This window comes from Vulpes lagopus, chromosome 5 (assembly GCF_018345385.1).
Source record: "Vulpes lagopus strain Blue_001 chromosome 5, ASM1834538v1, whole genome shotgun sequence".
NCBI classification, from domain to species: domain Eukaryota; kingdom Metazoa; phylum Chordata; class Mammalia; order Carnivora; family Canidae; genus Vulpes; species Vulpes lagopus.
Window position 1 is genome coordinate 104340513 of NC_054828.1, and position 17325 is coordinate 104357837.

The 17325-nt window shown below is 37.6% G+C and overlaps 1 protein-coding gene and 1 long non-coding RNA gene across 5 annotated transcripts in view; one reads left to right on the forward strand and one right to left on the reverse strand.

The window, feature by feature from the left end:
- NDUFAF7 (NADH:ubiquinone oxidoreductase complex assembly factor 7) overlaps nucleotides 1-17325 on the reverse strand; it is a 53731-nt gene that overhangs the window by 36123 nt on the left and 283 nt on the right. For all 4 annotated transcript variants that reach the window (XR_005988005.1, XR_005988004.1, XR_005988006.1 and 1 more), the window contains exons 2-7: nucleotides 16983-17143; nucleotides 9542-9622; nucleotides 8598-8708; nucleotides 3217-3430; nucleotides 2330-2388; nucleotides 1503-1613 (exon numbers count right to left, since the gene is read on the reverse strand). Coding sequence is in view for 1 of the 4 variants with exons in the window: in XM_041756647.1 (XP_041612581.1) it covers nucleotides 1503-1613; nucleotides 2330-2388; nucleotides 3217-3430; nucleotides 8598-8708; nucleotides 9542-9622; nucleotides 16983-17143 (737 nt within the window). In the remaining 3 variants the exon portion in view is untranslated. The remainder of the gene's footprint in view (nucleotides 1-1502; nucleotides 1614-2329; nucleotides 2389-3216; nucleotides 3431-8597; nucleotides 8709-9541; nucleotides 9623-16982; nucleotides 17144-17325) is intronic.
- LOC121491588 lies at nucleotides 8381-9663 on the forward strand. Its single transcript, XR_005988007.1, has 3 exons — nucleotides 8381-8556; nucleotides 9177-9210; nucleotides 9525-9663. It is a non-coding gene; the product is annotated as an uncharacterized LOC121491588 (long non-coding RNA).

The window sequence follows — 17325 nt, forward strand, 5'->3', positions numbered from 1 at the left end:
TGTGTGTGTGTGTGTGTGTATATATATATACACACACTCACATGCTCTAACTTAGAGTAAAATGTAGATTCTGAGAAAGGTTTCATGTATTTCACTTTTTTGTTAAAAGGCCAGTCTATCAACAAAGTCCCCAAATATATATATTTAGAAAAATTATGCCATGATTGAATTTCAGCAAGAATAATCTTATTTTACCTATTTACAACTAAAATATTTTTGTTTAGTTCAAAAACTATATTAGTTAAAGTTATATTTTTAGGTTATGAGACAAGGCTTTCATAACTACTTGAACTTTTTTTTTTTTTAACTACTTGAACTCTTAAAGAATGTTTTAATATAGGTAATAGACAATTTATTATTTTTTAAGATTTCATTTGAGAGAGGAGAGTACACAAGCAAAAGGAGGGGCCGAAGGAGAAGGAGAAACAGACTTTCTGCAGGGAGCTCAACTCCATCCCAAGACTCTGGGATCATATCCTGAGCCAAAGACAGATGCTTAACCAACTGAGCCATCCAGGTGACCTTAATACATGCAATAGTCACTTTAGATGAAAAATTAGCTCAGCTTCCGTTTTTTCTTCATTATTACTTAAAGCTGCTAGGTTATTTAGTTGCAAAGATGATTTTTGTTTATCTAGAGGTACATATTTTGCTATATGGATATTTATGGTCTATAACTGTATAGACCATACAGTTTAACTTGATGCTGTAGTTATTAACTCCTAAAAATTAAAAAATAAATAAAACAGGCAATCTAAATCCCAAACATTCCTGACAAGTATAGGATTTTTTGAATCCTTACAAACGACCCCAAGATAGAAAGGCTTTTATGATTATTCTGGAGGTCAATAGTAAGCAGCAGTAAATGTACCATTCTGGCAGTCTAGAATCAAACTTATTTAATCAAACTAATAAAAAAGTTGCTTTGAGAATTAAATGAGAAAATCCGGAGTAATATATACAAACTGCTGAATAAATAGTTGTTTTCACAGACCTCAAGTTCTTCTGGTCAGGCAGACAATACTAAGACCATGTCATAGGAAACTGAGGGAAAGGGAGAAGGTAAAGGACTTGCCTGAGTGAATGCTTACTAGCTTCCTTCTCACATTACATTCACATCATGCCGCCCAGAAATGATCCCAACCAGGCTCCTGACTCGAGATTCTCTGCACTTTCCACTATTAATAAAAAGCACCAAGGCAACCAAGGGTGGCACAGTGGTGGAGCATCTGCCTTTGGCTCAGTCACGTTCCCTGGGTCCTGGGATCGAGTCCTGCATCAGGCTCCCCACAGGGAGTCTGCTTCTCCCTCTGCCTCTGTCTCTGCCTCTCTGTGTCTCTCATGAATAAATAAATAAAATCTTAAAAAAAAAAAAAAAAAAGCACCTCACATGTTACGGCAACCCTCCCCTTGTCCCTGTCAAGGAACGCTAAAACAGGAACTCAGAAGATTAGACTATCAAGATTTGGTTGGCAATAAACTAAGAAGAAACATCTTCCTACTTGTATGAAGACTTCTGCTGGCGTGACACAAGGCGCCAAAACAAACCGCAGCTTATCAGAAACTTGTGGATCAATATCAATGAATACTTCTCGCCATCCTTGTGGTGTTTTCTAAACACAAAATAATGCATAAAAAACAATTTTTACCAGGTTTTTTTCTTAGAATTGGCTCTACTAAAAACAACTATTATTTTTCTCCTACTACCACATATAAAACAGATGTCTAACATTTATTTACAGAGTACTTTACCACTTAAAATTATTTAAAGGCAATACTTCATTTCCTTTGAACATTAAGAGGTGACTGGCAGACATCAACTACTGGTGTTGGTTAGATAAGAGGCGGAGCCACAGAAGATAAAATGACCAGCATGGCAAGTGCCCCCCCCTTCAATGGAAAACAGGCTCCGAAGGATGAATCAGAAGCTTCTGCTAACAAATCAATACATGCTCTTGGCCCTAGAGATTACCAGTGCACATACATTACCACCAATCTTAACTCCGCTCACTTCAACTTTAATGAAGAAACATTTTAATCTTTGGATATTAACACTTTGCTAAAATGTAACCCTTGCTTGTACTATAGCCATTTACTGTCTTATATTGGCATATGTCTTTACCCCTGGAGAAAAAAGCATTCTTCCTAGTTATCCTAAGAAAATGAAGGTTCCATTTAATAGTCCACTTTTGGACTATTTTCAATGATTTATATTTTTCAGAATTCCAAATAAAGTTAACTTCAAAAATAATCAATTACCATAAGTGTTTGCTTACAACATAAGGCCCTTTGTTACTCATTTATAAACAGGACTGTATCTCATGTATACCTGAAACTTATGGACAGGAAGAACGTCAAAAAATTCATGTGCAAGATAAAAGCTGTACCCTATTTAAAAACAGAAGAAAAAACCTGTTTCAGCATTTTTAAGGTAATACTTCATTTTTTTGAACATTAACAAAAAGAAATGCCTAGGAACTTGTGGTGCTTCCACAACCATCACTACTGGAGAATCCCCCCACCTCATTCACTTCTTCACCTTACTCTGCAGAGCATACAAAAGAACAACTACTGCTGTCCTCATTTTCTACATATCAGGATCAGACAGCCAAAATATCTCAATTATCAATGTAAATTTTTATTCATCACTAGGCATGAAAGAAATGAGAACTCAAATTTGTTAGCTAAAAGAGGCCTTGAACGTTCTAAAATCATCTGAAACAGCTGAGCCCAGGACTGGCTGAGGTGGCCTGCCCAAGATCAGATAGCCACTTTAGGTGTGAGCAGGGAGTCACCAACATAGGACTCTGGCCCGGGGCAGGGATTTCCCCTGCCCCCTAAAGATGAGCAAGAGCATTCAAAAGATGAAAGTTAAACTAAACCCACCTAAGGTTGCTTCCATCAGGCCCCACTGCCTTGGGCTGCTTCAGCACTAGTACTACCTTAGGGATCCAGAAAAAACTAAAAAAAAGTAAAACAGCAATCTACACTTTTTTATTTTGCAAAACCACATGAAATTCATTGCTCCTTATTGTTAGTCATGTTATTTTTAAACACAATGCTCTTTTAGAGAAAAGAATTCACTATTCTCAATAAGTGAGGGATCTGGGAGCACTAACTCAATCTATTAGAGTGCCCCGCATGGCTACGGTCTTCTATTATTGCTGTGATGGGATGTGATCAAAACTATTTCATTACACAGAGTAAAATAATTACCTTTTGGAACATCGTGCAGATCTCGGTACCATGAAATGGGAATCCCAGATTTCGTAACTCCTTTCATATATACAGAGGATCCAGCATTTCGCTCCAGCGGGATCTTCTCTTCAGTCAGGGTTAATGCCTGAATCTCACTCAATTTTTCGCTCACCTCTACCATATGTATTGAAATGTCACAGTTTTTCAGCACAGATCCAAGCTGGCTGAACACCTAAAGACAAAAAGAAGGAAAAAGTGCGAAATATAATGTGTTAAGTAGATTTTGGGTTTTCTAACCATTTACTTCAATAATTCACTCCTGTCACACAAGCCACTTTCCAGCAGTCTATGAGAATCATAACCTAGGGTGCCTGGGTGGCTCAGCAGTTTGCTGCTTGCCTTTGGCCAAGAGCATGATCCTGGAGTCCCAGGATCAAGTCCCACGTCGGGTTCCCTGCATGGGGCCTGCTTCTCCCTCTTCCTGTGTCTCTGCCCCTCTTTCTCTGTGTCTCTCATGAATAAATAAATAAATCTTTAAAAAACAAAAACACTGTCTACATAAGAAATAATACACAATTTGCTAACAATAAAAATTAGACTGATTAAAAAATGAAAATTAAAGATTTAGCATCTAATAAATAATCAGACTAGGGAATCTAAAAAGATAATAAGAAAATAAATTGTATATATACCCTGGATTTTATAAAGCTGCTACAAAATAATCTCATCTTTGAGATGTTTAAACTGTATCTTCAGGAAATAAAATTTGAATGGCACTAAAATGGCACATTTTTTTTTCAAGTTAATGGAAACAAGTCTTTATTAAGTAACTTTTAATATCAAAAAAATAAAACTCTTATCATTCTCTTTACAGCAAATATATAATATCAGTGCTTTGGCCATCTTAAGTTAAAGGCCCTTTATCATAAAATATATGGTTTTAAACTTTACTCAAATTGAATTTATAATCCCTATGACTTCCCTACATATACATAACAAAAGAGTGTAGTAAAATTAGCAAATACTGGGGATCCCTGGGTGGCGCAGCGGTTTAGCGCCTGCCTTTGGCCCAGGGCACGGTCCTGGAGACCCGGGATGGAATCCCACATCGGGCTCCCGGTGCATGGAGCCTGCTTCTCCCTCTGCCTGTGTCTCTGCCTCTCTCTCTCTCTCTCTGTTTGTCTGACTATCATAAATAAATAAAAAATTTAAAAAAATAAAATAAAATAAAATTAGCAAATACTATATTGATAATTTATCATTCTTAGTTTGTGGTTTTTAGAAACAGTACACGCACCTAATATATGTCGATTCCTTGGCTTATTAGTTGCAGTGTACAATGCAACAAAATACAAAATACATGCTTGGTAAACATTCGTTCATATCTACAAGACAGCAGCTAAAGATTAGGTTTCAGGGATCCCTGGGTGGCGCAGCGGTTTGGCGCCTGCCTTTGGCCCAGGGCGCGATCCTGGAGACCCGGGATCGAATCCCACATCAGGCTCCCGGTGCATGGAGCCTGCTTCTCCCTCCGCCTGTGTCTCTGCCTCTCTCTCTCTCTCTGTGACTATCATAAATAAATAAAAAAAAAAAAAAAAAAAAAAGATTAGGTTTCAATACTGACATTTAACTATCCTACAAGCAATTAGCATTACATCATAATATGCCATCAAGGCAAATTTTATACTGAAAAAATCAAAATAAAAACCGTTATTTGTAAACTTTTATACGTAAAAGTATTACGTTTGTAAAGTTTTATACGTAAAAGTAAAAACTTTTATATGTAACTCTTCAAGTGGAAATAAAAATTAAAATTTGTCTATTTACTATTCAATACAGATAGGATTTTCAATTTTTTTGTTATATTGAGAAAAAAAGCTCTTTTGTGTTGGGAAAATCACGCTTCAAAAAATAATTAGTAGAAAAACCCACTGGTATAATCCCTTGTTTTGTCCTTTCAATGGCAGCACAGATTTGGGAACATACTGAGGATGAAGTTATAGACATCCACAGGTGAAATGTAAAAGTGTATCTTAAAGAAATCTTTCCTTGTGATTAGAAATAGTTTTGAAATGAAGTAAACTGATTGAAGGTCATCACAGCTGCTTTTGTAAAGTATGCTAAGGTCATTATTATCCCTCTCTTCCTCCCCCCCTCCCCTAAATTACTAAAAAATAAAAATATATTTATAATGTGCAAGACAAATATGGATTGAACATAAAATGTTTCACATTTTGATCTAGTCTAAAAATTAATCAACAGCTTGATCAGACTAATGAATGGAATGTTCGCATCCTCAATTATTAGCCAATATAGGAAAATGGCACATTTTTTATTTTTTCTTAGCTACATGCATTTTTATAACTGTTGTAAACATGAAGAAAAAATGTTAATACTTTATCAAAATTTTAATGCTAAATATTCAATGCCAAAGCATAAAGTATGTCATTTTTCATCTGAATTTATTTTTCATTGGTGATTTGATTCCTACTTTTGAGATCTAAATGTGTAGGTAAGAGCTGAGAATAAGGACAAGATGATTTTTCCAAGTTTCATTTTTTTTTTTTTAAGTTATTTTTTTAAATTAATTTATTTATGATAGTTACAGAGAGAGAGAGGCAGAGACACAAGCAGAGGGAGAAGCAGGCTCCATGCACCGGGAGCCCGACGTGGGACTCGATCCCGGGTGTTCAGGATCGCGCCCCGGGCCAAAGGCAGGCGCCAAACCGCTGCGCCACCCAGGGATCCCTCCAAGTTTCATTTTGAAATGAAATTACAAATAGAAAAAAACTTCCCAAAAGAAAAATCCTTCATGAATTATGTTCAAGAAATGAAAACAAGTCTATAAATATGTTTTTGTCTATTTTCTTAACATTCCTTTAAATTCTTTGGCTATTTAAAGTTGTTAGGACTTGATCTGGGAAAGTATCCTTTATACATTTTAAGAGATGTGGGCTTGATTTTCAAAGTACTGAAACAAGACAGTATCATTTGAGAATGTATTAGATATTTTATATTCAAATGACTTTGCCAATTCAAAGAGCTATAAAATAGAGCCCTGGAAATCTAAACCAGTGGTTGGTTTCTTTACTCCCCAAATAGGATATAATCAGGATTATTTGCCTGATGTTATAAATTTTTTAAAAGCCTTTGACTCCTAATTTCAAGCAAAAATCATACAGCATCAAAACATTTAAATGTATACTGAATATGCGTCTTTTTTTTTTAATATGCGTCTTTTTTACACTGAATTGCCAGATACACATGAGATAAACTAAAAAAAAGACTAACAGATTCCAGAATGGTGTAACTATGAAAGCTTAACAAATACAAACACTTATCCTGTACAATATTCCTCCTTTTCAATGTTTATAAAATATTAGGTAGAATGGCAGAAAGAATAATACATGGAAAAATATCGACTATCTGTGACAAAAGAAAGTGACCTGACCCTTCCCTTTGAAGCCCCCATGTCCTCCCTTACCGTTAGAGGTCATCAAGGTTCTCTGTCTGAAGCTTAGCATTCCCTGCTTTTTCTTTATAAATGTTACTGAACACGTTTGTATCACCAAACGCATATTGTTTAATGTTGACTATCTGGGGATTTTATATAATTCAATCATATAATTCAATCATGATACGAATTCTTTTTTGTTTAATGTTGACTATTTGGGGATTTTATATAATTCAATCATATGATATGAATTCTTGTACAAATTGCTATTTTCATTCAACAAGACACTGAGTTCCATCTGAATATTGTGCATTCTGCTGTGATTTCATCCATTTGCACAATCCTTGGCATTCACTGTATGACTGTACCACACTTTTATTTTTAGGATTTCATTTGTTTCTTTGAGAGAGAGCATTGTGTACAAACATGGTGTGGAGGTGGAGAGGGAGAAGCACTCATTCCCCACTGAGCAGAGAGCCTGATTCAGGCCTCGATCCCAGGACCCTGAGATCATGACCTGAGTCCAAGGCAGACACTTAACCAACTGAGCCACCCAGGTGCCCCAACTCTACTACAATTTATTGATCTATTTTCCCACTGATAGTCGTTTGGATGGTTTCCAGTTTTTTTGCCATTCTATTTTTTTTTTTTTTTAAGATTTTATTTATTTATTCATGGGAGACACAGAGAGACAGAGGCAGAGACACAGGCAGAGGGAGAAGCAGGCTCCATAAAGGGAGCCAGACATGGGACTCGATCCCCACTCCTCAGGATCGGGGCTGCCCCTTTTGTTTTCTTTTTTTAATTTTTTTTTTGCCATTCTAAACAATGCGGCTGTCTTCTTGTCCTTGTATCCTGGTACATATATGCATTAGCTCCCATAGGGCATACACCTAGTAGTAAAACCACTAAGAATTTTGAGGTTTGCAGATGATGCCCAATAAGCACTTCTCAAAGTGCTCGTACCAAATTACACTCGTACAAACAGTATATGAGAGTCCTTACTGCTCCACATCTCCCCATCCTCACCAACCCTTGGTGCTGCCACACCTTCTCGTTTTGCGGGTACAATGGTATGTCACTGTGATTTTAACTTTCATTTCCCTGACTCCCAATTGGTCTGAGCATCTTTTTGTTTTTCCTGGCCACATGGATCTCCTTTTCCATGATGTTCTGTTCACACCTTTAGCCTGATTTTTCTGTCACCACCTTAATGGAAAGGAATTCTTTATGTATTCTAACTACCAGTTCTTTAATTAGTTATATCTGTTGCAAATAACTCCTCTCACTTTGTGGCTTGTCTTATCCCTCTCTTTACAGTGTCTTTGAAGAAGAGAAGCTCCCAATTTCCTTAAAGAACAAAAAATTCTTTTTTTTTTTTTTAATTTATGATAGTCACACACACAGAGAGAGAGAGAGGCAGAGACACAGGCAGAGGGAGAAGCAGGCTCCATGCAGGGAGCCCGACATGGGATTCGATCCCGGGTCTCCAGGATTGTGCCCTGGGCCAAAGGCAGGCGCTAAACCGCTGCGCCACCCAGGGATCCCCAAGAACAAAAAAATTCTTTAATGTAGTTGCAATTATCCTTCTATTCATCTTTTCCTTTATGGCTTCTGCTTTTTATATAATTATAATTTTATATAAATTATAATTTTCATATAATTCAAAACTCTTTATCTACCTAGAAGACAAACATATTCTCCCATAATGTCTTCTAAAGGTTTTAAACTTACCTTTCACATTCGTCTCCACCCTCTTTTTTGGATTACAGACGACAGACAGTAAGTTACAATTTATTATGTCATTCTGATGTTGTAACTTGGCTGAGAAACAGGAGGTTAAGAAGGCAAGACTGAAAGCCAGGAAACAAGTTTGCAAACAAGTCAAAAGAACAAAGATTCAGGTAAGTACACAAGGCTCTAAAGAATTTCTTTTATTACCTACCCTCAAAATATCTCCCGCGAGGGTACCCTTGCCTGGGCCCAGTTCCACCAGTTGGAAAGCTGCATTTTTTCCAGTGGCCATCCATTCGCTAATGAACCATATACCTAGCAGCTGTGACAAGGAAAAAACTACACTGAAGTATCATAAAGTATAAAAGTATCCTGCAATATCAAACTCCACATAAATGCATACTTTATGCCAGGAAGCAAAATGTTTGCAAACAACCACATGTATATTACTTAATATGTACATCTATGTATGCACATCTAGAAGCTTCACAGAGACTACATTACAAAAGATACCACTTGGAAAGCTTAGTAATAGGAGAAAACAGGTAAAAGGCAGTCTGTCCTGGAAGAGGTCTCATAACACAGGGCTCATAATTACAGGAAGGTACCAGTCTTTGAAAGCAAATAAACACATGAAATAAGATTATGCCATATTTTTCATATTCATATGATTTCAATAATTCTACTTTCTTTTGTACACTATTTCCTATATCTAAATATATCAAGGGGGTTGGAAATGTAGAAATTAATGAACTAGAATTCCTGAGAAGAATTCAAAATTTCTTTACAGGGGGACTTTTGCTGTAACTATGGTGCAATCGTGGGTAAGGGCTTTTGAATGTGCTTCTCTCCACTAACTCCTTAGTGTCTTACATCTTTTCTCTCTTTCTTCACTTATCTCTCTCGTCACTTATCTTTCTCTCTCTCTCTCTCCTATTGTTCTCTATTCCTTCAGCATATAGGTGATTAAAAATGAAAACTAAAAAAAAATAAATGAAAAGAAAATTTGATGAATCACAAAAACAAAGCTATAAAATGCTATATTATTATGGAAGAATACAACTTGATCTGCTTTGAATGCTTGTTGATATTCATTTCTTTTACAGGTTTTTTTTATAATTTTTTTTTTCTTTTACAGTTTACATTGGATATTACCTCCCCAAAGATCTGACTTATTTCCGGTGAAGTGATAAAATCTCCTTTTTCTCCAAGCATGTCACGATGCACATAATATCCCTGAGTAAAAAGAGAAAGTAGAGAAAACAAATTAACTTTCAAATACACTTTTTAAACCCCTCCAAAATCTTCTATGATGTATACAATGACATAAACATTTGGTAAGAAAGTTCTCTCCTCTAAAAAAGTAAGATAAACACAGTAACTTAACTTAAACTTTACAAAGTGTCAGTCATGTTGCAGAATGGTGAAAACATGACAATTACTTGACCATAAAGGCAAAAGCTACACCATGTCTACCTTCACATCTAACATCCTCCCCACACACTTCCCATCCCTGCTCCCACAAACCATTAGAATAAGACCCTCCTTGCCCCTCCCCTCCAGCCTCTTCTCCCAAATTCTCACTGTTTCAGCTTAGCCCTGCCTACTGGTGATGTTGCTTGACCTGGTTGCTTGTTATGTGGGAGCTCTCACTTTGTGAGAATTCATCAAGCTATGTACCTGTGATTTATGCATTTTTCTATATGAATGTTTATATCTCCATAAAAAGTTTTGAGGTTTTTTTTTTTTTTTTTTTTAAATTAGCTCTGCTTGTCCATACATCCATGCCATTACAAATGCTCTCCTTTTCCCCCTCTCATTTCTCCCTGGCAATCTTATCCTCAATAAAACTGAATCTGCCCAAACACCACCTCCCCTAACTTCCCCCCACCACCCCAGCCCTCCAATCTCTGACTAAATGCAGTGCCTCCCTTTACATGTTTATTTATTTATATGTCTGTATTCCTCACCTAGAGGCAGTTATTTGGGACAGAGGACTATTATATTCACCCCTCCCCCCCTTTTTTTTAAAGATTTATTGGATCACGACCGTAGCTGAAGGCAGGCATCCAACCACTGAGCCACCCAGGTGTCCCTTTATTTACCCAAGTTTCAGCATACCAAGTCTTAGCATATGTCTAAAGGTCAAGATATATTCAGTAGTTCTTTGTTAAAAAAAAATTCCCCATGCTCTTCAAGTCCCTTCTTCCACCACCTTACTCTTAGGTAACATGGGCTCCTGCACATTTAGGAAGTAAAGAATGCTATAAAATAGGATTTCCTTCCTGACCCCATCTGGCCTCCATCTGTTCCCATGCATTCCTCAGAACTCAAGATGAAATGCTTTCATCTTCTGCTCTTATCCAAACCCAATCCTGCCACCTGTGCTCTGGATCATCACCTCTCCTCATGGCTTTCATGGGCCAGGATCTTGTTATCCCCTCCTTCTCTGACAACTTTCAAAAAACTTTCAAATAAACTTTTTATGGAATCTGCCCAAACACTACCTCCCCTAACCTCCCCCCACAACCCCACTCCTCCAATCTCAGACTAAATGAGATTTAGAGATTTCTGCTCTCTCAGCAGCAGAAATATACTTGAGTCATTCCCATTTTTAAAAAATTGTTTTCACTTCATACAGCATCCCCTCTGTAACTTTTCTCTTTCCCTTCATAAGTGAGCATTTCGGAGGTGTTTTTATGGCACATTATGAACCACTCTGGTAGCCTGATGAAGACTATGGATCCCTTCATATAATGTTTTTAAATGAAGAATTTAGAACACACAGGATTGCAAAAAAATAAGTAAACCAAAAAAAAATTTAAAAAAATACTCATCCAATATTTAAAAAATAAATTTATGATATAGTAACAATATGCATCTTTATAAGTGTATTAATAAACAAAGCCAAGCCTAAGGTCTAATAAGTAACAAAGTTTTGAAGTACAGAAGAGTACAATGAATGGTATTTTGAGATATCTACGATCACTTTTGGGATATGACAATGTCAATGATTTCCACTGATATAAAATCATGGATATTAGTGATGCCACTGGTTATTTCCTATGTTCATAATAAGAGAAATGCTAGATTTCAGTTAGAAGCTAATGAGGGAAATGCATGTTAAAACCATGAGATATCACCTTATGCCTATTAGAAAGGCCACGATAAAAACACAAGAGATAACAATTGTTGGTGTAGAACCTCTTCTACACAAGGCCATTACTTTCAAGACCAGAAGATGTAGCTGATTTACCTAATAGATACAAACAGAAATTAAAATGAGGGGACAGAGGACTATGTCCCAAATGAAAGAATAGAGAAAAAATCACAGAAAAAAGCACTAAATGAAACTGAAATAAGCAATATGCCTGATAAAGAGTTCAAAGTAATGGTCATAAAGCTACTCCTCAGACTTGAGAAAAGAGTGAATGAATGCAAAGAGACCTTCACAAAGAGCCAGAAAATATTCAAAAGAACTAGTCAGAGCTGAAGAATATAATAACTAAAATGAAAAATACACTAAAGGGAATCAACAGATTAGAAGATGGAGAGAGATTAGCAATCTGAAAGGGTAATTGGAACCAAAGAAGCTGAACAGTAAAAACAAAAAAAGAATTTAAAAAAGGAGAGTAAGTTAAAGGACCTTTGCAACATCTTCAAGGCTAAGTGCATTCACATTGTTAGGGATCCCAGAAGGCTAAGAGAGAAGGGGAGGCAAAAAACTGATTTAAAAAAGTAAGAGGGGGATCCCTGGCTGGCTCAGCGGTTTAGTGCCTGCCTTTGGCCCAGGGCGTGGTCCTGGAGTCCTGGGATCAAGTCCCACATCGGGCTCCCTGCATGGAGCCTGCTTCTCCCTCTGCCTGTGTCTCTGCCTCTCTTTCTGTGTCTCTCATGAATAAAAAATAAAATCTTAAAAAAAAAACAAAAAGTAATAGTTGAAAACTTCCCTAATCTGGGGAACAAAGTAGACATCCAGATCCAGGAAGCACAGAGAACCTCTAACAAGACAAACCAATGGGCAGCCTGGGTGGCTCAGTGGTTTAGTGCCACCCTCAGCCCAGGGTGTGATCCTGGAGACCCAGGATCGAGTCCCACGTTGGGCTCCCTGCATGGAGCCTACTTCTCCCTGTGCCTATGTCTCTGCCTCTCTCCCCCTCTCTGTCTCTCATGAATAAATAAAATCTTAAAAAAAAAAAAAAAAAAAAAAGACAAACCCAGGAAGGTTCACAAGACGCAAAATAATTAAAATGGAAAAAAGTAATGATAAAGAGACAATTTTAAAAGGAACAAGAGAAAACAGTTACATACAAGGGAAGTCCCATACGGTTATAAGCTGATTTTTCAGCAGAAACGTTGCAGGCCAGAAAGGAGTGGTGATAAAGAATTGATATTAAAAGCACTGAAAGGGGATCCCTGGGTGGCGCAGCGGTTTGGCGCCTGCCTTTGGCCCAGGGCGCGATCCTGGAGACCTGGGATCGAATCCCACGTCGGGCTCCCAGTGCATGGAGCCTGCTTCTCCCTCTGCCTGTGTCTCTGCCTCTCTCTCTCTCTCTCTCTCTGTGACTGTCATAAATAAAAAAAATAAAAAAAATAAAATAAAATAAAATAAAATAAAATAAAAGCACTGAAAGAAAAAAAACTCAACCAAGAATATTCTACCCAAGCAAGATTATTATTCAGAATAGAAGGAGAGTTTACAAAACAAGTTGAAGGAGTTCAGGAAACTATGAAAGGAAAATACTTCACAGCAAAACCAAACATATAGGGAAAATAATAGATTCATTACTTACAAAGATAGGACGGAGGTTAAAACACAAAAGGAGCAGAATCCATTATATGTTCAAAAAAATCAGTCAAAGGGTACACAAAATAAAGATGTAAATATGACATCATATACATAAAATGTGGAGGAGGGAGTAAAAATTTAGTGCTTTTAGAATGTGCTCAAACTTAAGCCACCATTAACTTAATATAAGCTGCTATACACATAGGATGTTATATATGAACACAATGGTAACCACAAATCAAAACCTGTAATAGGTAAGAGTTTGAGCATAATGTTAAGGAATGTCATCAAAGCACAAGGAGAGAGCAAAAGAAGAAAGGAACAGAGAATAACTACAAAAACAAACAGATGATGAACAAAATGGCAATAAGTATATATATATCTATCAGTAATTACTGTAAGTGGAGTGTTCCAATAAAAAAATGTAGGGTGAATGGATTAAAAAAAAACAAGACTTTTGTATATGCTACATACAAAAGATTCACTTCAGACCTAAAGTGAAGAAATCAAGAAGATATTCCATGCAAATGGGAGCAGGCAAAAAAGAGTAGCAATTCTTTTATCAAACAAAACAGACTTTAAAACAAAGACTGCAGGGGATCCCTGGGTGGCGCAGCGGTTTGGCGCAGCGGTTTGGCGCCTGCCTTTGGCCCAGGGCGCGATCCTGGAGACCCGGGATCGAATCCCACGTCGGGCTCCTGGTGCATGGAGCCTGCTTCTCCCTCTGTCTGTGTCTCTGCCTCTCTCTCTCTCTCTGTGACTATCATAAAAAAATAAATAAATAAAACAAAGACTGCAGCAAAAATCAAAGGCCACTACATAATGAAAAAGGGATCAATTCAATAAAAGGATATAACAATTGTAAAAATATATGCACCCAACACAGGACCATCTAAAGCTCCTGGGAATATAAAGCAAATATTAACAGACAGAAGGAAAAATAGTAATATAATAACAGTAAGATATTTTAACGCCCCACTCTTACACCAATGAATAGATGATCCAAATGGAAATTCAACAAGGCAACAATGGCTTCAAAAGACATATTAGGGGCAGCCCGGGTGGCTCGGTGGTTTAGTGCCGCCTTCAGTCCAGGACGTGACCCCAGAGACCCGGAATCGAGTCCCACGTCGGGCTCCCTGCATGAAGCCTGCTTCTCCCTCTGCCTCTCTCTGTGTCTCATGAATAAATAAAAATTTTTAAAAATCTTTAAAAACAAAAAAGAATACTATATTGGGGAGCCTGGGTGGCTCAGTCAGTTAAGCATCCAACTCTTGATTTTAATGATCTCAGGGCCATGAGACTGAGCCCCATGTCGAGCTCCACGCTGGACATGGAGCCTGCTTATATAAGATTCTCCTCTCTGCCCCACTCTCCTCCACTGCTCTCATACTGTACACACTGTACCCATGCCTTCTTAAAAAAATAAATAAAAAAGGCAGAGGAACTAAATAGATATTTTTCTAAAGATATTCAGATGCCCAACAGACAAATGAAAAGATGCTCAACATCACTAATCATCAGGGAAATGCAAATCAAAACAACAGTATCACCTCACACCAGTCAAAATGATTAATATAAAAAAGATAATAAATAACACATACTGACAAGGATGTGGAGAGAAGGACACCTTTATGTACTGTTCATGGGAATATAAATGGTACAACTATGAAAAACAGTATGTAAGTTTCTCAAAAATTTAAATAGAACTACCCTATGGTCTGGTAATTCCACCACTGGATATTTACCCAAAGAAAATAAAAACACCAATTCATAACATGCAACCCTATGTTTACTGCAGCATTACTTACAATAGCCAAGATATAGAATCAACTTAAGTGTCCAGCAATACACAGGTGGATAAAGATGTGGTATACACACACATACACACACACACACACAATGGAGTATTACTCCTAAAATCTTACCATTTATGACAACATTGATAGACCTAAAGGTTATTATGCTAAGTGAAATAAGTCAGATGGAATAAAATACCATATGATTCACTTACATGTGTAATGTGAAAAAACAAAACAAACAAAAAACCAGACTCTTAAATACAGAGAACAACTTTTTGCTAAAGGGAAGCGGGATAGGGGGGCAGGTAGGCAAAACAAGTAACGGGATTTTAAGAAGAACAAACTTCCAGTTACAAAATAAATAAGTCACAGAGATGAAAAGTACAGCATAGGAATCACAGTCAGTAATATAGTAATAATATTGTATGGTGTGAGATGGTGACTACAACTTAACTGTGGTGAGCACTGAGTAATGTACAGAATTGTCAAATCACTATATTGTACACCTGAAACTAATATAATATTGTATGTCAACTACACTTCAGTAATGTTTTTAAAATGAGGGAAAAAATCATGGAATATTATTCAAGCATAAAAGGAAATCTAAAAAAAAAAAGAGAAAGAAAAGGAAATCTACCATTTGTGACAACATGGATGAACCTTTAAGGCCTTATACTATGTGAAATAAGAGAAAAACAAATACTCTAGGATTCACTTATGTGTGAAATCTTAAAAAAAAAAAAAAAAAACAACAACAACAAACAAACAAACAAAAAAAACCACCTCATAGAAAGAGATCAGACTTTTATTTACCAGACGTGGAGGGTAGAGGGAGAATTGGAGGAAGCTGGGCAAAAGGTACAAACTTCCAGTTATATAATAGCTAGTATAGATGTGATGTACAACAGGATGACTACAGCTAACACAGCTGTATGATATACATAAAAAGTTAAGAAAGTGGGCTGCCTGGGTGGCTCAGCAGTTGAGCATCTGCCTTTGACCTGGGGCATGATTCCAGAGTTCTGGGATGGAGTGCCGCATCGGGCTCCCTTCAAGGAGCCTGCCTATGTCTCTGCCTTCTCTCTGTGTCTCCCGTGAATAAATAAATAAAAACTTAAAAAAAAAAAAAAAAGTTAAAGTAAATCATAAAAGCTCTCATCACAAGAAAATGTTTTCCCTTTTTCTTTTTATTGTACCTATATGAAAAGATGGATGTTAACTGAACCCACTGTGGTAATCATCTCACAACATATGCAAATCAAGCCATTATGCCCTAAGCCTTAAACTTAAACAGTGATGTATGTCAATCCTTCTTTAATAAAAATGGCGGGGGGGGGGGGGGAGAAGTTAATGCAAAGAAAGGTGTAATTTTTCTTCCCATCAAAGTTCACAGCCCCCTGCTGTCTAGTTAAGGATCCCTAGGTTAAGAAACCCTACTCTCAAACGGTAGCTACATTTGTGGTAAATAGAGCCTAAGGTATAGTTGTCAAAACTACTATGTTGCACAACTGAAACCAATGTATCACTGTATCAACTGTATTTCAATTTTTAAAAAGGTTAAACTAACTAACTAAATAAATAAACAAATAGAAATTAAGGCTGATTTTAAAAGGAAAAAAAAGCCTCTAAATTGAAGAGTTCTTGAAGGCTTAATCCTGGGTAACTTTCTCCTCTCTAAATATACTCTCCCTGATTCCTTGGGTTTAAACACCATCTATATACTAATGATGAACAAATTTCTGTCTTTCTGCATTCCCTTTCCCCTGAGAAATGACCCCATCATCTACCATCAGCCCAGGTAGGTAAGACACCCTGGTCCTCATCTCCAAGATTCAATCGGCTACACTGCCTCCTAAACACCTCTGGATTTGTTCTCCACTGACCTGATCGATCCCTAACCACCTGACAGAAACTGATCCACCTCTGGGTCCTCGGGGGAAGGCACCGCACTGCCGGCGCGGAGGACCCCCGGGCGGGCCTGGTCCTCCGGCTCCCCGACCCGTACCTTGGCGGGGTTGGTCAAGACCTCCTTCATGTACTCAGCCACAGTGATGGGGCCAGTTGCCTTGATTTTATATACAAGATGCCGCAGCATTGGCGTCACTTGGTTTTCTGCCGGCTCTCTCCCAGAGCTGAGGCATTTCCCGCTCCAAAGACAAGGAATGACTACAATTAAAAACAATTAAATGGGACGATGAACAAAAAAATCTTAGTATTTGCAAGTGCAAGCAGCCTGAGTGCCTTCGAGGCGGCTGTGTTGCTCTTCACCTCGCCCGCAGCACGGACAGCGGCCTCCGGACCGCAGCACGCCCCGGGGCCGGCAGGCAGGCAGGCGGTGCCCGCGGCCA